Source organism: Onychostruthus taczanowskii, unplaced genomic scaffold, assembly GCF_017590055.1.
Source record: "Onychostruthus taczanowskii isolate IOZ18803 unplaced genomic scaffold, ASM1759005v1 scaffold91, whole genome shotgun sequence".
NCBI classification, from domain to species: Eukaryota; Metazoa; Chordata; class Aves; order Passeriformes; family Passeridae; genus Onychostruthus; species Onychostruthus taczanowskii.
The window spans coordinates 2,601,568-2,626,312 of NW_024507105.1; the positions used below are offsets into that span (position 1 = coordinate 2,601,568).

At 38.3% G+C, this 24,745-nt stretch overlaps 1 protein-coding gene across 2 annotated transcripts; it reads right to left on the reverse strand.

Annotated features, from left to right (window-relative positions):
* Positions 1-1,711: 1,711 nt before the first annotated feature.
* Positions 1,712-22,987, reverse strand: MPP3 (membrane palmitoylated protein 3). 2 transcript variants are annotated; one of them, XM_041426545.1, is made up of 18 exons: positions 22,872-22,987; positions 21,512-21,630; positions 20,948-21,025; positions 18,430-18,510; positions 17,807-17,944; positions 16,811-16,892; positions 15,918-16,003; positions 14,402-14,476; positions 13,308-13,504; positions 11,637-11,701; positions 10,499-10,519; positions 8,769-8,810; positions 7,704-7,868; positions 6,948-7,028; positions 5,478-5,571; positions 4,634-4,742; positions 3,379-3,501; positions 1,712-2,050 (listed from the first exon to the last, which is right to left on the reverse strand). In XM_041426545.1, exons 1-18 carry the CDS (start codon positions 22,894-22,896, stop codon positions 1,871-1,873), a joined length of 1,761 nt encoding a protein of 586 aa, XP_041282479.1. In that variant the 5' UTR covers positions 22,897-22,987; the 3' UTR covers positions 1,712-1,870. The 2 variants fall into 2 exon arrangements, with proteins under 2 accessions (XP_041282479.1, XP_041282478.1); XM_041426544.1 differs by having other exon boundaries at positions 1,712-2,053.
* Positions 22,988-24,745: the final 1,758 nt, after the last annotated feature.

Here is a 24,745-nt window from a genome sequence, read left to right on the forward strand (position 1 = left end):
TAAGATGTTATGATAGCAACCTTGCTTTGAATCAATTCTGACCCTTAGCATTTTAATATGAATCTTCTAAATATGTTCATGTCTTGCACACTAAAAATCTGTTTGTAACCTGAAATACAGACCTAAGGTGAGATCAGTCTGGCCATTTATTATTTTTATGAAATGACTTAGTTTGAAATGCTGTTACTGAAGTAATTTAAAAAATGTTTCCTTCAGTTTTTCATAGGATCAAGGTACATCTGTGATGAACTGCCTCTCCAAGAAGCCAAATCCTTTTTGGTGGCTGTGCTAGCACAAGGCTGCAGAGCCCAGTGCATGTGGACAAGTCCTCAGCATTTTTTGAGGTCACCAGGCTGCAGCACTGACAAGTGCAGGGACCTGCCTGGGAAAAGTTCTTGTTTTTGTAGCAGTGGGAACAGAACCTCAATGCCCATGGGCAGGACCAGACATGAAAGTTGTCATTTGGAGAGGATGGATGAGGGTGATTCCTCTACACAGCTTTTTGGGCTTGACATAATGTAGATTCAGTGACACTGGTATGTAAGAAATGTACTTTTAATATGCAACTTTTAGTGCTGCTAAATGTCATGGAACAAGAAGAACATTATCTGTTAAGATAAAAGGAACAAGATTGGTACACCAAAAGGTCTTGTTTAAAGGGCACAATACACAGGAAATATCAGACCTCAGCAGGCAAGTGAAAACAGGAACTACTTACAGCCAACATGCACCTGTACAATGCTCTCCCCTTAAATCCCCCAAGGATAAAGCACAGCCACTTGCAGAATCATCTCTGCATCTTCCTAAGACCCACTCAAAAATACTGTATATTCAAGTCTCCCCAAATATATACAAGGTCCTCTAACAGTTTTCTTCTTCAGGCCAATTAGATGCTCTGGAAACCTTTACCAGATTTGGAACAGAAGTAGTCATAAATGCTGGAAGATCATGATTTTGACCTGTAGCTCCTCCTTCTAGTGAATAAATGCTGGAAGGATGATGATTCTGACCTGTAGCTCCTCCTTTTAGTGCCCTTTTTGGAGCTGTTCCATTGGTGTCAAGGCTGTGTCCCACCAGGTAGCACAGGCAAAGGTGTTTTGCAGAAACAAAGCTTCTTAACTGTCCTGTTTTAGAACCATATGCAGTTGTTTTCATGTACACTGTACAAATCTAGGTTTTAGGAGCTGGCCAGTCATACAGGTACACTCAGAGCTTGTTCAGCATGTGTGACTGGGAAAGTTGGCATAAGCTGTGCATGAGCAGACAATACCTGTGAGCTGTGCAAGACAATCTGGAGTACTGGGAAATGTGATGGGTATAAAAAACCCTTTCTATAGCTGGTTTTTAGTGCCTAACTAAAGGATTTGCAATTAATGCTTCTGTGTGAAGGGAAGCACGTTTTGCTGGCCAGTTGAACTTGTGACTAACTGGCATGGTGAAACCTCTCTCCAAAGAACACTTCCCACCCAGCTGAAGGAGCTTGTTCCCAAGGGGGACTTTATTCTGAGGTTTTAAATCTAGCCACAAAATCTGTGGCCAAAGGACAAACCTTCCATCTTGTCAGTGTCTCAGCACAAAATGCTTTGCAAGTGTGGGAACCTCTGCACTATTTCCAGTCTGAAGATCAGTAAAAGACTGGACTGGCTTATTTGGTCTGGGTATCAACTTCTAAATGACAGCTGCTATTCAAAATTTTGACTCAGAAAGGCAGTCAGCTTGTGACATTGTTTAGTCTTTCCTCATACAGTCTTTAATTATTGCCTTCTAGGTAAGACCAGCAGTTTTGAAGCAAATTCAGTGACTTCCCTTTTCTAATTTATGTATTTACAGAACATTTTTATACAGTCTTTCCCTTAAACATGGTAACAAGCTATGACCTAACCCAGCTGACTGGCACCCAAAATGAATCCTTGTTTAGTTTATCTAACACAGTTTTCAGCTCATTACATGCACTCTGGAGATCTTCTTTCACCAGTACAGTGTCAATTAAATGGCCATACTGCTCTTCAATGAATGCTGCTGAATTTATAATTTCCTGCTGTTCTTCATCCTGCTGATCAACACAAGATGTTGGTATGAAATTTACAGCATGTCCTTCTGGTTACTAGCATTTTAAAGTATATTAGCACAATGAGTCAGTACTCTGAGAACATGTCACAAAAGCTGCTACCATTAGGAAAAGGAATTGAAGATACTAAAACTGAGATCAAGGAGCAGTATGCTACAGGCAGCTGTTCCAAAAAATGCAAGGGGCCTCAGGGAAGGGGGAAAATATGTTACAGGAGGGACATAAAATGGTAATAATTCATTTTATGTAGTTAGAGTTGCTGCCTAACCCAAGATATGGGAACCATGCTCCTCAAAAACTGAAAAGAAATGCTGCATACATTGTCCAAGTTCAGTATTTTTGAGGGCTTACACAAAAACTATTGTATTTTCCTCCTCGAGCCAGGTCTAATAAGCTCTCAGAGGAATATAAGATACCCAAGATGGCTCAGCTACCTTTGGAGGCATAGAAATAAGCAGGATGGCTTCTGCTTCAGTGTTGGAAACAAAAAGGTTTAATAAAAGGCAAAATAACAAACAGAAAAAAGTGCAAGAGATCTTGCTCCTGGTAAACCACCTCACAAAAGCCATTACTCCTTTGTTCTCTTCTTTTTCTACCCAATTGTTCAGGCAAGACATTTTGGCTTCTATCCAATTAGCTACCCTTAAGCTGGAGGTGAAGTTACCAAGGTCCTATGAGGTGGCTTTTCACCCAATTGATGAAAGAAACTTCTGGGCTTCTTTCCTTTTTAGGGAGACAAAGGATAGTTTTGTCACTCTGTCAACAAGGGGCACACTCCTACAAAAAACCAAGGGAACTAAGTTCTGTAACATAAATTTGAGTTCAGGTTACCCAAAGTAATGACATTATGCACTCTGTTCAGGTTTACACATCACCAAGCTGCAGCTGATCTAGGTTTGGTCCTCAAGACATCCACACACTGTGTTTTGTGAGTACACCATTAAACACTGGCTGACACTGGTGTGGGTGTCACTTGGGGGTGTAACAAAATTACCTTTTGATGGGCTGCTCATCAGAAATGTAAAATGATTGCTGGTTTATCTGAGTTCAGCAGCAACTTCCCCTGCTGCAGCCTTGATGGTGCACCCAGATCCATATGGAATACTGTCACTTGGCTTCATGTTACTTTAAAACTTCTTCAAAGGAATCAAAAATTCCATTCTGAAGTTCCATCTGAAAGGCTACAGGACCTACTTAGTGCCCCACTTTAACTCTTGTTATGGAAGAGGAGCTCTTTCATGTAACAGAAGTGCTAGCCCCAAGACTTCTTTCATGTCTAAAAAGGAGAGATTAGAAGTTGGAATACTTACAAGGGGGGATGAGATTTCTTCTGACATGTGAGATTTTAAGACATGTTTTTTCTTTTCTGAAATGAGAGGCTTCACAAAGATAACATAAGGCTTAAACTCAGGAGTCCTCAAGTGCTTTACTGCCTGTGAATAGATGATTTTTGGTTATCAGACTTCTTTTTAGCACATGTCCATGAGACTCAAGCTGATGTCACTGGTACTGTGGAGTCCTGTTTCCTACACAGCAATCTTGCTCTTCAAACACAGGCTCATGACAGTGTCCTGGCTAGCACACAAGGGTGCATGGAGCATGGCCTGAAGAGCACTGTGATTCCAAGGGGCAAGGACATGGCAAAAAATACTGAGCAAAGTATAAAAAACCCTGACTTCATGGGCAAGTTATGGTTTGCTTTGCCTAAGCAGCCAAACAGTGCAAATTTTAAACTTGGAATTCATTTGAGGTAGTACCACAAGCCTTCTCCTAGCCCAGTTACAAAATCTGGATCAAAATTTCAAGTATTAACTCACAGCATGGGGTATTAAGAGCAGGTCTGCTGGCACTGCTTACACTGCTCCTGTCCTGGGGTGTTACTGTATTCTGTATCTGCACCCAAAAATGGGTACTGCATCTTTGAGATCCTACAAATGAGAGCCTTGGGGGGGGTATGTGGGTGTGCTATGGGCCAGTGTTTTTAAAATCAGGACTAGAATGGAAACAACAGCTTTGCTCTAAGGATTCTCTCTAGGACCTGAGCAGGCTGGGACAGGGATGCACACTGGTCCTACAGCAAGGGCAAAGTCCCACAGTGAGGACTACTAAAGAGACAGCCAGGCTGTGCTGGATAAAGCCCTTTTCTGACCCAGAGATGGGGCAACTGAGAGGTGTTTTAAAAACTTTATTCCATTTTCAGTCTCATGTGAAGGGTGAGACAATACAGATGTTATAATTCACACCATCACGCTCAGAAGCCAATTATTTCCTAATTACAATACACTGTAAGTGTTTTTTGGCCTATCAGCTTTAGCCAGGCCATGCTGTAAATGCCTTAAAGCCAATCATCTGAAATTACCCCTTGTGGTAATTAGCAGTACCCCTACTACAATGCATTTTTCATAGTTCTATTTCTCTAAATTATCTATTGTTATTTGCAAGGCATGTCCCAGCTGGACATGTAGGAACTGCAACCACTGCACTGCATTCCCAAGAGTCCCATTCTGCTCAGGCAGCAGGAAATCAATCATATTTGCATTTTTTAAAAGAAGCTGCAGAACTTACTTCAGGTACCACATCCACCAAGCAAACCTTCTTCTTGGCCATCACAGACCGGATTGCCTCCAGACTTGTGCCATACAAATTTTCTTTGTACTCTCCGTGTTCCACAAATCTAAAAAGTCAATACACTTTTAAATACCATCTACAAAAAATATTGAGAATATTTAACTTAGAACATTTGATCTTAGAACATTTCCTGAAGTCACAGCAGTCAAAGAGGGAGGAGAGAGCAGAAAACTGGGGGTGGGTGGGGAAGGATTTTTTTACTTTGTTTTTTTTTTCTTCCTTGTTTAGTGGTAATTCTTCATAAATCAGTAACACTTAATCAGCACTACTGACAAAAAGGGGAAGAAGAATGGATATTTTTCACAGAAAACAGAACAAAGCTGGCAAGGCAATGGACTGCAATTCTCCCATCTTTTGGGAGACCTGTAAAGATCTGAACTTTGAGAAAACATGTCCAGGCTCATAATGTCAGGTGTAACACAGGTTAAAATAAATAAAACTTTTGTGAATAAAACTTCTTACTCATCATATTAAACAGACAGTAAGCAGCCCAACTAAGTATCTGTTACTTTCACTAGATTAAATTCTGACCAATCATTATGCAGGTTTAAATTCTAACTCAGGCTCCTCCTACTGATGTTTTTCCTAAATTGCTTCCAGCTAAATGTTTGAGTTTGCTCTAGCACTCCAGACTCAGTAAAGAGCTTTTTTACTTAAAAGCTGAATCCTTCTAATACAGCTTGTCCAACCTGTCACCTGGTTTTAGTATTCATGTGATGTAAAACTGAACAAGCAATATTTTTAAATAGCCAGTTATAGCAGTATTTTAAAATTAACTCACTTGTTTTGCTGCACATCTGTCTCAAATGATTGCTTAGAAACAAAATTGTATTCTACTCCCTCTCTCTCATGGCTTTTCCTTGACCTTGTTGTATCTAGAAGAGAAGGGAAGCAAGACATGGGAGACACATCAGCCTTTGCAAATGTTTTCTCTACTTAGTTCCAGTCACATTTTCACAACTTTAAACAAGAAAATTGCACAGTGGCAAATTCAAACGAACAAAATATAAATCAGACCATAGAATTTTGTTTTAAACCCAATCTCAAATGTTGTATGACCAAAAATGAAGTTGTTTTGCTCCCAGGAGTGCTGTAACTAACAAAAAAAAAAAAAATTAGGAAGCATCCTTCTTACTCCTAGCAGATTTAGCAGAGTATATCCTACAGAAAACAGTGTAACTTAATTGTTTGGAATTCTGGACTCCCAGAATTTGGCTTTTCTTGGAAAGCTCAAAAATAAAACCAGGAAATATATAAAGTTATATTGAATTTACAGTAAGAATATTGATGGCTGTTTCCCAAGGTATTTTGTGCATAATTATGTGAGTTCCTTACTTTTGGTGTAATTTCTTTTTGTAGTTGTTATTACTGTAGGAGAAGCTTTGATGATCACTCTACAAATCTGTGCCAGACCATAAAAGTAATGTCTGCTATTTTTTTGGTGTATGTTTAAATTCAAGTAGAAATGATTCACTTGAGCTCTTTTGCTAACTTACTGAAGTCTGCCTGAAAAACTTTATTTTTACAGGTCTTAAATGACATATAAACAGTGTCCTCAATGCTAACTTTTTGGATTCAAGAAGTAGCTTGTTAGGGAATTAAAATAAGAATTGATTTTTTCTCTGTGTGTCTGATAATTGCTTTTTTTTTTAGAAAATAATCCAGTTAGAGAAATTCAGTGTAACTCTAGCCACAAAGCCATGCAAGAATCACTAATTTCTCTATTACTCTGACTTGCTTGTTTGAACAGCCTAGATATACGAATTACAACTTAAAATATTGCCCAAATTTTGATTTGATTTATTGCTGTCTGCTTTTTTTTTTTAACTGCAGCTGTAATCCTGTTCTCAAGAAAAATCACCTTCTTTTAAAACACAGTGTTTTGGCTGACTTTTAAGATACTCTATCACACCAGCTCTCTAGTCACATTCCATTTTTCCTCCAGTATTCAGTTTTTCTTTTAACAGACATTGAGAAAATGCAATCTGCCCACTCAGGAAAACACAATTAAAAAAACCTCACTGAGCTGAGAGATTTCCAAAGTGCAGATGTGCCAAGTTACAATGATTTATTCACCTATTAAGGGCAAACAGCATATTACAATGAGAAAAAAAAATGAAGTACTTCATGAAATATTCATATAATCAATAGTCAGAAGAGAAATGATCATTAGTGCAGATGGCAGGACTTTAATTAGACAGCATTTATGGAATACAGATGAAACAAACACAATTCAGTAAATTTTACTCACGTGGAACTGCAACACCATACTCCTGGGGGTTCTCTGACACAACTTTTTGCTTGAGCTCACTTAACTTGGCCCCCAGACAACCTAAATAAAATAAAACTGTCTGATAGGTTTCTGTGTGAAACGAAAATAAATATATCAGTTTCACACAAAGTGAAACTTTGTGCTTGAAGAACAAAACAAAGTGCTTGAAGAAACTTCTTCATGAGAGAACTCATGGCATATTCTGCTTTGAAGATCAGCAGGAACAAATTTAATTCTTTGAACAACTGCTGGACAATCCCCTGGCAGACACTGAATCAGGAAATCTGATCTTAGCAGTCAGTTCTATGAGATACCCCTGAATTTTAGGGCATCCTGAGACACTGGCTTAGCACAAGGCTGCTAAGTTGAATTGAAATTACATGCAAAGTCTTGTTAGATAATTCTAACTTCTGCCTCTTCATCAATAGTTCTGACAGCCTAAACACTGGAGTAAAAAGCAAGGGAAAGTGAGTCAGAAAAATGAGAAATAGTCCTGCATCATTATTTTTAGAAGGATCTGGTGAGTTTGATTCCTTGCTTAGTTTTTTTCCCTTTTTGTTTTTTAATGTAATTTAAAATAAAAGAGCAAGTTCTGACAAAAACCAGAAAAATATTTAAAAAACCCCACCAGAACCACAAAAACCCCCAATCCAAACATCTAAAGAAAACCTCTGGAAGTGCAGGATAAGGAAAGAGGAAAAATGTGAAAAACTTTGAACACATTGGGTACCTTACCAATCAAAACCACCAGCCTCTGCTGTTCACCAGGCTGTTGCTGATATTTTGTGACTTCTTCATATGTGAGGAACTCTGCTCCATCTGCCTGCTCTGCCTGCTTGCCTTCACTGCCACTGTTTTCCTTCTCTTTTCGACTTAACCTAAAGCTCCTGCGTAAACCAGCTGGGCACAAAACAGAAAATACATGTTGCCACTTAACCAGATTTTCAAACTTGTTCAGCCTCAAGTTATTGCCTTCAAATGTGAGTTATTCCCACAAATTTTGTTTCTAATCAAATCACTGCAGATATGCTCAATAATAGGAGAAATCTGTAACAAAAGCTGCTACCATTAGGAAAGGTGTTGAAGATATTAAACCTGAGATCAAGGAGCAGAATGCTGCTGGCAGCTGCTCCAAAAAATGCAAAGGGCTCCAGGGAAGGGGGAAAATATGGATATGGGATAGAAAACCTCACATATGGGATAGAAAACCTAACATCCCATTGCATATGGGATAGAAAACCTCACATCTCATTGAATATTGGGGTAGAAAACCTCATACATGGGATAGAAAACCTAACATCCCATTGCATATGGGATAGAAACCTTAATAGATGGGATAGAAAACCTAACATCCCATTGAGTATGGGATAGAAAACCTGACATATGGGATAGAAAACCTCACTTCTCATTGAATATTGGGGTAGAAAACCTCACATATGGGACAGAAAACCTAACATCCCATTGCATATGGGATAGAAAACCTCACATATGGGATAGAAACCTCACATCCCATTGCCTATAGGATAGAAAACCTAACACCCAACCTATAACAAAATCCCCCTCATCTAACTTTAGCTGTCAAGTATTGGTTATGCCAAAGTCAGATTATACCTCTTCACAGAGATAATTTACTTTATGAAGGTATGGGAAATTAATTTAATAGTCCAGTTTTAATTTTTTAATGTGGAGGTCGGGTTTTTGGGGGGGTTTATTGGGTGGGGGTGTTTTGTTTTCATTTTGGTTCTGGGTTTTTTTGGAGTGGGTGTGCTAGGGAAGAGGTAAAGGGTTTTGGTTACTCACCTATGTAGTGTCCATTGAAATATCCTTCACAGTCACAGTCTTCTGTAAATTAAAAGCAAGGAAGTGGGGGTAGGGCACAGGGAAAAGGAGAGTGAGAGGGAGGAAGGAAATATCTCAGACAATGTGTGTAATACAAGTCTGGCTCATTGGCAAGGAAAGAAATTTTAAATCCTGCATTGTTTGCACATACTTTTTAAAAATAATATTGCTAATACTAAAAAAATATCTGCCTTAACTAGTGGTTTATATTTGAAAAAATTCTTGACTTTGACATTGAACTAGAGAATTTTAAATCTTGGTATTTACAGTTCCCAGAGTTTATGCTTTGCAGCATTCATGACATTTGATTAGTGCTGCTGGTGAAAGTATGAGACTCAGGCTTAAGTAAAAAAGAAGACTCCACAAACACAGAGCTCTTTTTTAAATTAATAACTTTATAAATTAGTGTGATTATGTGAGAAAATTGCCTGTTCTGATATTTCATTATCATTTGGGCTTGAAAAAAGGGCATCAGAAATGACAAAGATGAACTCTAACGCCCTTCATTTTGACCAAGTTATAATTAACTTTAACTAGCAATAATTATCTTTATTAAAAAAAATAAAGATTTGATGCTTTGGTCATATGCACATATGTAAAATACCATGTTAAAAACCCCCAACCTCCTCAAATCACAACCACCCCCAAGTGTGCATAATAAAACCATGATACTTAGCTGCAAAAAAATACTCTGCAATCCTAAGAGGAATACTGAGTTCTCAAACTTCCTGAAAGAGGGATGCCTAGTTAATTTAGACACCTTGTAATATTTACAGAACTCTACTCATTTTGAGGTGGTGGTGTATGGGATAAACCCAAGCATAAGCAAAAATATATAGCATTTAAACCTTTAAGCAAAGGTGCCAGACAAGAGAGGACTTTGGTTTTTAATGAATAGTTGTAACCAAACAATGCCAGTGTGTACTCCCAAAACATTGGAGTTTAAGAAATGAAGAGAACATTGAGAAAAAAATACAAATATAGAAAAAATACAAATAGCAATAAGATCAATCCATAGCTAAGGTCAGAGCTGTTTTGTTTGTTTACTTTCTGCTGTTCAAGGCAGGCTCTTTCAGACTGTGCTTTGACAGCTGGCCATGCCTGCTACACTCTAATCACAGAATGTGATCTGTACTTTCATCAAAGCTGATGGAATACTTCATACTTGGAATGTGAAGATCAACAAGTAACTGTAATGTGGAAAAAACACCACAGCATATGGAATTCAACAGGAAATACCTGACATTTGGAAAGGCAGCTGGTGCATGACACATAAACTGCATAAGCCCAACAGAGTTGCTCATAATGAAAATAACACAGAAAAAATGAAGACAAATCACTTAGGATTGACATGGGTGCCCTAAAATGTTAAACCCCAATTATTTATTTATTTTTAAACATACAAAGACTGCATTTAACTTGCAAGTCTTTGAACCTCACTCAGAAACCTACAGAACATGTAAATACATCTCATAAGACAAATCTTTTCTCTTGAATCACAAGCAAACTTGGAAGTTACCACTACTTAAATCATCAACCTGAATTACATTAGTTTAAATAATAATTCACAAAGAAAATGTCCAATATATCTACTGTTCCCTTTGGGATTTTAGAAAATTTTATTATTTTTATTTTAGAAAATACTTTGGTTGTTTATATTCAGACAGAAAGTGAGTTAGGAGAGCACCTACCTTTGTCAGAAGACTGATCATCTATAAGTTAGCATGAAAGGCAGAGTTGGATGATATTAAAAGATGGACAAATAATTGAGCAAAATTAGAGAAAATGGAAAGGAAGGTTCTGGTTTAATTTGCTTAACAGGACTTAAGACAATACCCTTATCAACTGATTAAAGAATTTGGGGCTGAAATGTATTATTATAACCAGTTATCACCTTAATTGTCTTGAAAACATCTGAGATAAAGCTTAAGCAGCACTCCTCCTTACATGCCTCCTCATTTGAGTGTAATGGAAACTAATTTGGAAAAGCTTCATTTAAATCAATAATGCTATTTCATAACTTGACTGAGCATCTGCTTGTTTGTAGCACGAGAACACCTGCAGCTCATCATGCACCAAAGGCACAAATTCACTTCTGTCACTCCAAAGGATTTCCAAAATCCTTGTCTACACAAGGGTGGCAGTCCTAGCACAGTCCTGGCTGCACACAGTCACAGCCTTCCCCCCACACCAACAGAGCAAAAGTACCCAAGAGCAATAGAAACACAGCTTGGGATAATTGTAACTCCTTCTGCTTTCCAGTACTTCCTAGCAATTTCCTCACAAGGAGTTTTGTGAATAATTCAGTGACAGAGACTGCAGAGCTGTGAACAACAATCACTCTGAAGTCTGCTTGACACCAACTCTGTAACATTAAGCCTGAAATACAGATTGTATTTCCAGCTCCAGTGATTTTTACCCTCCTTAAAGCTACACTTTATTTTCATATGAGTTTAGAGTAGTTTCATGCACTCATGTAATAATTTTGAGAAGTATACATTAGGTTATATTTCAGCTTTCTAGTTTCAAATCACAGAAAAAAGTGTGAGCAAATTTTTAAGGCCTCTAAGTATGTAAGGCTTCATGTTCTTGAGAGCAGGGAGAGAGGGACAGCTATGATTTTTGAAAACAATAAGCACTTACAACACTGGATAAAGCTCAAATCCTCCTCCTCCTCCCTTGTGTCCATGCATATCAGCCAATGGCAGATGGTAATTAAAATGTCAATCAGTGGTGAAATATACTCAAACACATCATTATTGAAATAACAGAAAAAACTGAGAAAATAGTATCAATTAAAACATCACTGAGAGAACAGAACAGACTTACATAATGGTTTCTTCAGAGTTCTGGTATTCTGCAGAGTGCCTGTTGTTCTCCTGTAAGTCAGTCGTCTGAATAGAAAATAATTCTATTTTAGAAATGTAAACTCAGAATTACAGAGAACTTATAGCATGGAAAATAAAGAATGACATAGTGCTTTTTCTAAAAAAAATTAAAATGTCTCTGATTCAACTATTTAAAAGGCTTTATTTAAAACTATGACAGCCTCAGATTGTTACCCAGATTACTCAGATTGTTTTCTTTTCGTTCCCTCCACTGGTAAGGGAATGAAAAGAAAATTCTAAAACATTTTATGCTTTCATATAGTAGAACACAGAAATCAAGAGTTTATCAGTCTGGTTTTCTTTCTATTTCCCTTTTGCCCATGTGATCTTTTTTTGCAACATTAAGAAAAGTAGATAACCTTTGTCCAAAGCAGTAAGAGCTGTGCATAAGTAGAAATTATCCACCTTTTTCCAGATCAGTTTGAAGTTTTCTGTTATTTACTAGTAAACAAACCAAGTTACCCAGCTTGTGTGAAAATGTAAGAACAGACCATCAAGTAAAATTTTCCTTCAGTGTTAAAATCACAAACCAGATCAAAATTCCTATTTGTTCAACACCTCCCACCAAAAACCCTACACCAAAAGCACCCCAACAGCCCAGCACAAAAATCCAACCCTCAAGAAACCCCTCTCTGCTGGCAACTGAAACCACAATTTCCTCCCAAGTGTTTTTTACAATATTTATAACAGACAAGAGATGCTGCTCAGGCATTTCTACAGTCACTCAGGGGAAACAGACACTGAAGCAATTTCTATATTCCTTTTATTTGTACATATTTTTACTTGTTTACAACGTTGAAAAAATTTAAAAGACCGCAGTGCAGCAGTGTAGCAGCATTTTTTGATATATCTGCATGCCCAGGAAGAAGGAAACAGCTGTAGAGGCAAAATTTGCCTCATGTTTCAAAGGAGCTTTCATGCAGTGGAGCCAAGACCTCAATTAGATTTTCAACCTTATGGAAATCATGCAGGCCAGCAACAGCATCAGACCTGTTCAATTATTAGATACTCCCCCTGTAACACCTACAAACCAAAAAAGACATTTATAGTGATTTGCAGCAAGTGAGACCAGTGGATTAAAACAGATTCCTTCTCAAAATAGCATTTCTGTACTGTAATGACAAGAACTGAGGGATATTTTGCTTTAGAAGGTACATGTATCTTGCTGTGAAAACAGAGAAACTTCAAGCTCTAGAAGCTAAATACCCTCTTAGGAGCCAGAAGAAAGATCAGCTCATAATATCTGTGCATAAATTCAAAATAATGACAATAAATCTGTGGAAGTACAAGGTTGTGAAATACAGTTACATAACCATAAGCCAAGATGGTTAAGATACTGATATTTCACATTTCATTTCATAATGTTTGTTTAGCAAGTGCTTCTGTCCTCATGTTACAAAGCATTAAGACAATGGCAAAATACTCAAATCAAGCTAGGAAGTTTATGATATAATTGGAGAAGATGGAGCTTTTTAGCACTTTCCTCTTAGCTGTATTTACCCTGGCATGACAGTGCCTTTCATTTTCTGTGAAAAAATCCCAGCATAAAATCAATATATCAATATATATACATGTGAAAGAAAAATAAAACCTGTAATCTTTGCTGACAAACCTTTCTTGGAACTGTTTTGAGGGGATCAAGCCTGCTCTGAGGTTGGTATCCCCAACACGTTTGGCTTGCCACCACGTGGGATCATCCTGGCTCACAACTTCCAGCACGTGGCGTCGCTTAAACGGCAGCCCGGCTTCCTGGCAAGGAATGGCTTTGTCTTCTTTGGGGTTATAGCAGAAAAGTGCCCTCATGAACACCTTCAAAAGAAAGGTAACACGTCATTTCTTCTTGTCCTGTCTGGAATTTCAAATAGCTGCCTTTAAAAGGCTTTCCCCAATGCTAACACTGCTAGCTGTACCTCCTGCAAGCACTCAAAAATACAGACACCTAGCAGCTTATGCAGCAAAATAAATTAACTTTCCAGCATCTACCCAGTAGTTATATTTCAGAATTGTGGAACATGAGACTCAAAAGACCAAAGCTCCAAGAAACACAGATCACAATTTACATTAAGTACAAAATGCAATACAGGAATGGTTGAAAAAAAACAAGGGGAGAGAGAAAACAAAAATGGATTTCTGATTAAGTTGCCCTTAAAATGTTCCTTTCATGTATCAAAATCTACTATTCAAGTTTGGATTTGTATCTTAACACAATTTAACACAACAGCAGAACCACTTCTGAAAGTGATTTGTGGGTTTCAAGGATCAGCAACCAAGAGAAGGGAGGCAGAGACTGACAGAGGAATTGTGAGGGACCAGCTGAGCAATCACTTATTGCTGATCAGGGAGGGCAGATGAAATGGGCTGATGGGGTCACACAGTGAATGCAGCTCTGCTTGTGGAGAGGTCCATTTTCACTCAAGTGAGTGGCAAAATGCCCAGAGATAATGCACAGATTTCAGCTGCCATGGTGAGAGGAGACAGCAGAACACTAAATTTAATTACACGTACCAAAAAGAAGAGGCAGGATTTCAGAAATGCTATAAAAGAACATGTGCCAAGATGGAGAAGAGTCATGAATAGAAGGGTACTGCACAAGAAAGCACTCTGCAATCTTTGTAGCTCAATTAGGAGTCTGTGGCACTTCCCACTGGAGCAGGAATGCTGCATTTAAGAGCTGTGAAGATGTGCCTCAGCGTTTCAGCTGCATACCTTGCTGTCTTTTAGACGATCTTCTTCTTTGATGGCTGGAATTATCTTCAGTGTTATTGACCCTTGAGACTGAGCCTGAGAAAAACAGAAATGTTTTTTTACTTTGAAAGCAGGACAAGGATACAATGCAGACTATTCAAGCTCCAGCTAAGGAGCTAGCAGCTGTCTCCTCAGAACTCTAACAGGCCAAGCTAACCCACTATTTAACTGCATTACAGAGAATATCAGGATGTTCCATGACTCCACAACAGTGTCTTGCCCATGGAGACATCCACAGTAACTACTTGGCTAAAACTTATTAAGACCTGCATTAAAATTCCTTTGTTTGCTTTTAGCAATTGCATTAATTTCTGGGCTACAGTTCAGAGTACATTACATACTTCTGTGGCTTTTAGTACAACACTGACTTACATTTTTGCAGATTAATAATTTTGAAGTGCTGCTTTGAAAAATATTGCTGTGTTTTCTCCATATAGTAGCTAACTTGTTAGGATAAAATATAAGCATCTACAAAATAAACACCTACTTTCACTCCATAAATCTTTGCTAGGAAATTAAAATTATTAGTTATAGTAAACTAAAAAGCACTTCTAGGTCCTTCAGAAATCTAGAATGGGTTTATCTCATCTGTTTTAGATGCCTTATTTTGCGTGAGATGAACTGTGTTGTAGGGAAGCTTGCAATTCTGCACAGATTAAAAAGCAAATGCAAAAATCTGTAGCTTTTCTTCAAAAAATAAACCATGAAAAAGAAAGTGTTACACTTCAGGCATTAACTTACATGGGACATATGTAATTAGAAACAGGACAGATAAATAACATCCCAAGATCCCCATAAATTAAACTTTACACACTATTTCAAAGTGGTTTTGACACCCTCTGCCCCCCAAGTTAAAAGCAGTCATTGGCATTATTTGGGATTGTTTGATCTAAATTGAAATTAGGTGATGGAAGTGACACCTTACTGTGTCCCTAACTCCACTCCACACCAAGACAAGGGGAAACCACACCACAAGAGGGAAATCAGAGATAAAGAAGCATAAGAGCTACAACACTTTCTACCAAGATTTGTGGGTATTCATGTTAGAGAAGCTTGAAGCAAGAAATTGCTCATGTCACCAGGAATCTGCTGGTAAAGAACAGACTGACAGATCTACTGAGCACACAGACAGACTCTCTTCAGCTTCCTAACACACCACATTATGGATCATCTTCTAGGAGTGTATTTATAATTTGCAGTTTGCTTGCCATAAACAAAGCATTAAAGGGAAGTTCTTGACAGAGCAACATGTTAGCTTTGTATTTGTATCTTACTTGGTACCAATCCAGTTCGCAGAAGTTTCTGAAGTCAAAAGGAGAAGACTAATCCACTGGGAGAAGAAAAACTCTTAATGCAAAGACAAGCAGGGATTGCATCTTTTAGCTCTATATTTTAAACTCATGGTTAAATTTCACCATCTACTGTAATTACTAGATCACCAAACAGAAAAGATCTTGAAATGAAAATCAGTGCAGACCAAAATCTGACTTATTTCTTCTGGTCGTTTGTGAAGCACAGTAATACCATTGACTTCTCTTAGTTCATCTCCAACATGGACAAGACCTGAAAAGATGGTAAGTAAATTAAAATAGGTCTAGAGACTGGAAAGCACTACTCCTCTGATGTCCAGCCTAAGTCATTAGCATGTCCTTCCTCTCCTCCCTCATCCAGACTGATGGATTTAATACCAAAGCCAAGTGCCTTTGTTGGAAATGTGCCTCAGAGTCTCCTGCCTTTATTCCCAATGGCACTTTTTTTTTTTTTTCCATGCAGCACAGCTCTCAGGAGAGCAGCATGCAGACAGGCAACATGTGCAAGGTACTCTGGAAAATCACTATTTGGATCAGTGTTAAGTATACAAAACTAGTTTCACGAGTGTGCCCAAATCTTATGAAGTCAGGAGACACACAGGAATATAAAGGCAAGAATGACATGTCTGTCACCTGACAGATCAATACTTCACACTCACAGAAAAATGCTAGAGTAAATTTTTTTAACAAGCCGTGAAGAGGCTCTACAAGATTTAGATTTGTTTATGCAGTTCAATAAGAAATGTTGTGCTTGTCATATATATAGCTACTTTTAGCTGACATTAAAGAATTTCTCAGTGAAGCAAACAGAAAACAACACATGATACACTGAATAAACCAAGCTACTAGATTAAAAGTTAAAAACATTCTTTGCATTTTCCTAAAACTCAAACATACTTCTTCCATCTATGTTTTCATTTTTTCCTAATGGCCATTTTAATAAAAAGCATATGCAATTAGATTAACAGATTACTGATGAATCACAGGAATGCTAAGAGCATGCTCAGGAAACTTCAGAGGTTTCCAAGTGCAAGTCAGAAATGTTCTACTGCAATCATACCACTGCGATCAGCTGCACCACCTCTCATGATCCTTGCTACAATCACAGCTCCTGTGTGCTCATCTCTTCTGATGGTAGCTCCCTGAAATAAAACATACCCCCCACCCAAAAAAATGTAAGAAGTTTGCCCTGAATTCAGCAACCAGAGAAATAACGTGTATGCTCTTATGTCTTTTAAACTGGAATTAATTTATTCAATGGATTTCCTCTTTCTCCTTGATCATTTCCACCATTACTCAAGTTTTGCCCATGCCCAGTGATTATGGGAAGGTGCACCCACCTTCCTTTCTGCTGACTTTGATAAGTGCTTACACTTGCTGCATTACTGTGGTCATCAAAGTCACTCAAGTGTGCAAAACAGCTTATTGTAAGAAATTGTTTCTCCTCCTTCTGAATCTTCACACAATATAGTCAGCACTTTTACAGGTAAAAACAACAAAAGCCAAGTAATTGGATTTTTTTTTTCCTCCTCCTACCTCTGCTGGCAATACAAAGCTTTAATCAGGAATTCAGTCACTGCTCCCTTCTACTACTGTGATACACACAAAGCAGATTTCTTTCCCAATACAACTGTTTTTCCTTAGGGAATCAATTCTTCCATTTCCATTTGTATAAAATTAGGACCTTGACAATAAAATGCTTATACACAGGTATTAAACATACTCTCACTGACTTTCATGCAAGTGAATACATTAAGTCATTGGATGTTAGTATCAAATAATTAATAGATATAATCAGCATAATTGCTTCAACATATACAGTTTCTTCACTGTGCTTCCTGGCATTATAAACTATGCCCATAAAGCAGCTAAATGCAAAATTGTAGAGGTGCATTTACCATTTACCAAATTATTTTTTATGTTACTTTCTAAGCTTCAGAACACTCCAAGTTTCTGAAGGATATTTGATGGCATCTTCAAGTACCTCCTCCATACTCACAATAACACTCTTGCACCATAAAGTTTTATGACTAGAGATGGGTGATCTAATATGTACCAAGGGCTCTTTATTTTTCACTAGCCGAACAATTTTCACTGATTCCTCATCAAAATCATCATCAAAATTGTCAGGTAGAGGTGGAAGAGCTGGGTCAAAGTTCTTCTGTGCTACAGTGTCATGCACTACAAGCATTGCCTGCATAAAGGACATAAAAAACAGTAATGTAATGGAGTAATATTACAATTCCCATTCTCATGTTTCCAGTATTACAGCAGAATTAAACTTCCCCCTTTCTAGCCTCACCAAAAATCCTCCAAAAAAGATTTAGCAATTACTTTATTCATAATGTAAACTATATACTGGTAAATGTCAATATTTACAATAAATCCAGGCAACAACAAAAAACAAAGTGGACAATGAAAAGCAAGAAGGTATCCTCTTCTTCTCCTTTTCTTCCCTGGTCCCTCAGAAAACAGTAAGGAAGGGAGGAATGGAAGACAGCATGGTGCATTAAGCTGGAAAACTGTCTCTTTTCAATTTCCTCCACATCCTAAAGTCTGTGCAGGAAATCCCAGTGGAACAGAAGTATGGAGGAGGCTTCTATATAACTTTTCTGTTACAAAATGTTCTATCACAATTCTGCAAAGGCATTTCTTTAAGGTCCCCAATGTGGTTTTTACCCTGAGATGTGGTGTTGACAACAGCTGAAGCAGCTCTTTTTCTTCATTATTCACTGGTGCTGTCTGCAACTCTTCTATTACCTTTAAAATAAAAATTTACAACTTCAAAGGAGTCCACCAAACAAGGTCATGTATTTAGATTTCTGCTGAGTGTTTGCTAACACCTATCATCCATCAAAGTAGTGTACATAGATCAAAACTGACCCCAGTCCACAGTGCATGAAACCTGAAAGAAATCAAAGTTTCTTTAGCTGTCTTTATTAGACAGTTCAGAAGACAGCATCAGGAATCAGAATAATAATCCCTAAACATACATTTTAAGAGTTATTCCATCAATAGAATTTCAGGAGCGAGTTCTGAAATTTTAAATTCTGTATGGAATACATAAATGACACCTGAAACAACACTTTTGTATTATTTGATGAAAGACTTATAACTTTTCTGCAGTCATCTAGTATTACCTGTGTGGAACATGCAACATAACTGCCCTTGTTCCCCTGCAAAATCTGGACACCAAAATATGCCCTGGACTCTCAGGCACTTTAAATGAAAGATGAGAGAAACAATGGAGGCACTTCTGCACTGGGCTGAGTGGGTGGGAGAGAGAAAGCAGGGGAGGGAGGAGGAAGGGAAAATGGGTTGAGGCAAAAGAGATTTCCTTGCCCTGTTAAGGGTTCTAAGCAGGGAAGTCATATAGTTCTATAAAAAAAATTCTCTGCTGTTCTGAAGATGGAAATTTTGTATGACTTGACAGGTAGCAAGGCTGAAACTTTTGTGGAGGTGGTACACTGTGTGTGGGAACAGGGAGAGGGGGTGTGCTGCATGTTAAGGGGGGCACTGGGGTCTCCTGACTTTGAAAAGGGAAATATTCCAGCTCCCAAACCTTCCACTGCTCCTTCCTATGCTATGGTAGAAAACAGGTCCATGCAAAGAGCCAGCAAATGCAGAATAAATTTGACTTCACAGGCACAGGGCATTGTGTCACACACAAATCTAAGACACAACTCTGCTCTGTGAACAGACTGGGGCGTGAACTGATTGAGAGCAGCCCTCAGGAGAGTGACCTGAGGATCCTGGCAGATGAAACATCAGATACATGATGGCAAGGTGTGCTGGCAGTCCAGAAAGAGAACTGTATCCCAGCCTGCAGGGAGAAAAGCAGGGCCAGCAGGTCAGGGGAGGTGATCCTGTCCCTCCTCCTGTCCCTCCTCCTGCTCTCACGAGAGCCCCTCCCTCCTCCGTGTGGGGAGGTGATCCTGTCCCTCCTCCTGTCCCTCCTCCTGCTCTCACGAGAGCCCCACCCCTGAAACAGTGCTCAGCTCCAGTCCCAGTGCACAGACCTGTTCTACTGCATCCACAGGAGGATCACCAAAACGCTCACAGGGCTGGAACACCTCTCCTATGAGCAAAGGATGAGACAGCTGGGATTGTTCAGCTTGGAGAAGAGAGGGCTTGGGGGAGACTTTACTGCCTGGGGGAGACTTTACTGCTTGGGGGAGACTTTACTGCTGTCATTCAGCAACTTCTCTGAGCCAGAGGAAGTTTGAGAAGAGGATCCATGTTTACCCCTGAAAGAATTTTCTACCAAGGTGCTTGACATAGGAACCATGAAACAAGGAAGGAGAAATAAGAGAAACCTGCAACTGCCTATTCCAATCAGCACTTTGTTTGTCTCTCCTGACCAATGAGTAAAGTGTAAACTTATGAGCTTTGTAAGAATGTATAAAAAGCATGCAGGCCATAATAAAAACAGTTTGCAGCCTTCTGAAAATGGAGTGTGTTGCTTTGTGTTGTCTCTGTCTCAACTATGACAATTCAGCACATAAAGGAGGCTTACAAGAGAGAAAATCTCTTCACCAAGGCCTGTACTGACAGGACATGGGCAGCTGTTTTAAACTGAAAGAGAGCAGATGGGATATAAGGAAGAATTAGATTACCCACATTTTGACTGGATATAAGGAAGAATTTTTTTATGATGAAGGTGGTGAGATGCTAGAACATCTGCATGGTGAGATGCTGGAAACAAGGCTGCCAAGAGAAGTCAGGGATGCCCCAGCACTGGAAATGTTCAAAATCAGGATAAACAGGACTGTGAGCAATCTGACCTAGGAAAAGGTGAGCCTGCCTGTGGTGCTTAGATGAGATCAGCTTTCAGGGTCCCTCCAACTCAAACCAACAGCAGTGCTGCCTGGGCTGTAATGGTTTTAAGGCTGAATGTAAGACTGAATGCTCAGCTGGGATAGTCTATTGAATGCTGAATGCTTTTTTCAGCCTCTCCCTTAGGAAGGCCATTCATATTATCCTTTCCTTCTACATGAATGTGTCCATCTTCAGTAGGCATTTAATGACTTGGTGTTTTTGAGCTCTCATTTCCTTGAATAATCATGGCCAACAGATTACAAAGACAGTTGGGGAAGATGAGAAATATGTTCACAAATAGCACAATTGCAAAGCTTTGATTTGTTAAAAAAGCAGGAATAAATAATAGGAAAATTAGGAGACAAGAATTTTTACTCACATCTTCAACTAATCCTGCTGCACTGTGTAAAACAGGAGTTGGACTCTGTCTTTCATAATGACGGAGCTTTTCATGAATCTGAAAAAAGATTATTCAGGGATACTTCCACAGAGAGATACAAAACTTTGTAAATATACCTACACTGGAATATTTTTCTATTTAAGGAACATAATTTATCTGAGATGTGTCAGAAAAATAATCTCTCTTAGGGTTATTTTTGTTTTGTTTAGGACTCTTAGTTTTCTTTTTGCTCATGGTAGTTTCAGACAGAAAATCTGTAAAGACTTTAGGAGCATAAGGGAAAAAATGAAGCCATTTCACATTACCTTTTAGCTATGGGGTACTGTATCTTCATTTCAGCAAGAAGAGAAGAAAAATTTATTTCTGAACAAAATATGCTAATTGTCAAACATTATTAATGTTTGTGCTTAAACACACATATGCTTTGGTTGGTACAGAATTCATTAAAAAAAAAGTCTGGCAAAGTAAATGGTTGATAAATCAAGGGAACAGAGAAAAAGTAAACTGTAAGGAGAATGTACATAAATAAATATAAACTTTTACCTTCATCAGGTAGCTGAGACTCCTTTCACTGAAGACATCCCTAAGGAATCCCATTTCCTCTTTATGATTTGAATCAGGTCTTAGCTGGGATGTCAAAAGGGCCAAAGTTTCATGCAACCCTAAATTTAGATTCAGGACAGAACAAAAACATTGTACACAGCATTTCTCACAGGACCTTCTACTGCAGACTTAACAGTCACTGCATGTGTTTGGGTACCACATTGATGATCATCAAATTTGCAGAGAGACTCATGTTTACCTTGTGTTTAGCCACCACTCATTTTGCAACACTCCCTTCATAAGTGGCAAACACAGCATCTTATTAAGGCAAAAGCATAACAAAACAATTAAAAAACATCTTTCACATTTCCCACTTCCAGTTTATTATGCTTTGTTTCCAGAACCCTTTGTTTCTCTCTTACAAATTTTGAATTTTTAGTACCACAGCAGACTCTCAAAATGACTGAATGACCTCCTTTAGCAGCTCTACTTCCCCAGCAGCTTTGCTTACAAGTGTTATCCTGCCCCTTCTACCTCTGAGGCACCTATAAAAAGGCAGGCTTGACCAGAGGGAGAAAGGACAGGTGTAGATTTCCATTGTGGTGGAATCAAAGCTTCTGGCTAGTTTTCTAGAAGGTATTTAAATCACCAATATCCCAATTTTGCAGCACACACGGCCAGACAAATGCCAGATTTTTCCTGGTGAACCATGTCTGGGAACACAAGACCAAAACAAAACAGGAAATAAAAAAAGGTGGAGGGGGTTCAAATCTATTCCTGTGGCTGTTCTCCATGAACCTTAGAGTGGAGATCCAGGAGACTCAAACTCACTCCTGCTTTAACCCTAAGCATCATTTAATATCTGTGACTCCCCCCTGGGCAGCATACTGGAGAAGGTAGTAAGGCACCCTTGAACAAAGTCACTTATTTTAACTTAAAAGGAAGAATATTAACAAAGTTTACCAACCCCTGTTCAGAAAATATTAAGAAATGACCCAGCAAGCAGCAGATATATGTGGGCTGATCTTTAATAAGCAGGTGTGGAAGGCACTGTTACACTGAGAGGTCCAGCTTTGCCTACAGGAGCCTGTCAGAACAGATTAAAGTCTATCAGAATATATTCAGGTCTATCAGAATATACTCAGATGCTCTAGAGTTCTTAGGGAACTGTTTCCAGACAAACTTTATTAATTTTCACTTTTTACATTCCACTTTCCTTCTTGTAGGTAATTGCTAAAAAACTCCAGTTGAATTATCTTAATTATGTTACATTTTACTCCAATTTGAATTAATTTTATGTGTGACACACCTATGATGAGATTTCAGCCAGTGTTCTGTTGAAAGCATGCAGTTGAGTTACCTGAGTCTTCTGAAAGCACTGGCATGGTTTTGTTCTTATTCCTACAGAAAAATGTTCAACTGCAACCAAGAGGATTGTTTCTTCTTTCTGGACTGTAGTTCACAGGCAGTCCTGAAATGAGCAAACATAATAGCTAAGCTCAAACATGCAAGAAAAATGTCAGGCATGTAAAAATAGCAATTTTTCTAGTTTTCAGTTTAACCTGGATCAAGCAGAGTACTGCAGTTATTCTGCTATGCAAGTAACAATGTAAAATACTAGGTTATGTAATGAAATGTAAGTAAAATGAAAAATGCCAGGTTATATAATAACCATATTGTATTCTGGATAAAGCTGAGGCTGAGGAGAGTATCTCTCAAGACAGGTAATTTTAACAGGTCTAGAAAACTGTCTGAAAAAACAGAAGAGAAGTTTAAAGGCTCTGGAAATATCATGTGCAGGAAGATGCCACATCACAAGATGTTCTGGGGCTTCCTAAAAGCTCATCTCAAAGAAATGCAAAAAATTTCAAATTTAATTAATTTTTTAATTAAAAAACCCAAAACCTAAACGGAATCTATGCATATAATTGCCAGTCCAAGATGAAACATTGTAAGTGCCCTGAAACACAATCTTGTTTATGCCTATAAAATTCATTGTAGTAGTACTTGCATAAAAATAAACTTCCATAACAGCACACATACTCCAACTCTTTGCTGAATACAAAAAAAGGATTCTCCTTGTGTTTCTACTTGTAGATAAGTCTCTGATATTTTGGTTGCATAAAACAAGTTTGATGGTCTTCCAATTCAAATTTCCTTGACTAGCTGCCTGAAAATACCACAGTTCTGCATGGCAAATTAGCATTTCCTTATTTAGAATTTTATAATTCCAGAGTTTCTCTACAACATAGTGAAATACTAAGCTCAACAGTCACCTGTGTTTTACACCCTGTGTTTTCTACCACTACAATTAATTATTTAGAGAAATATTTATTTAGAGAACTCCAGCTATGTTTTGATGCCCAAAACATCAAAACATGGCATCAAAACATAGCTGGAGTTCTCTAAATAAATTAACTGAGTGTTGAAATTTCACTCTATTCCATGGATTGTGCTCCAGTGCATTATATATACTATACCTTTATTTAAGCACTCTTACTACCTATTGCTTAGAAGAAATAAACATTTCACTTCATGCCAAAGAAATTTATGGGCAACTCATTCAACCACTTTGGTTCCTTGACTACAGAATTTCATTTGACACATATTTAAATCTTCTCAAATTATTAAGAAAGAACTTCAATTGCATGCTTCATCTTTGCAACAATGTGTGCTTCCTACAGTGAAATCTACTTAGCACCAACCCCATGAAAAGCCAAGTTATTTTCTAGATTCTTAGATAAAAAAAGCCCACACAGGAACCTGGAAAACACATTTCAGCATCTTAAAAACCTGAGAGCAAACTCAGGAGCAACAGAATTAGTCGAGTTAGGCACAGCAATCAAAATGGAGGCTTCCCCTAGAGGCATCTTCCACGCTCTGTAAAAATCCTGTTACACAGAACTGCCTGGAATGAACACTCCAAAGAATGAAAAGCATTCCATACCCAGGGCTGGCTCTCAGAGGTATTAAAATCAGCCCCAGCACGTGATATTTTGCAAGATGGGTCTCAAAACCATGAATCTGTCCTCTCATCATTGTAGCATCAATAGGCTCAAATACTCTTTAAAAATATCTACCTGAAAGTTAATTCATTTTTCACACATATCCTTGCCCAGCTGCTCCCAAGACTGAATGCCTGAAGCACCTTTCTTACCTAGAAAAAGGGTTGTTAATATTTGGAAAGGGCTAAATAAACTCAACTGATGCTTGCCATGGGGTCAAAGCAGGAGA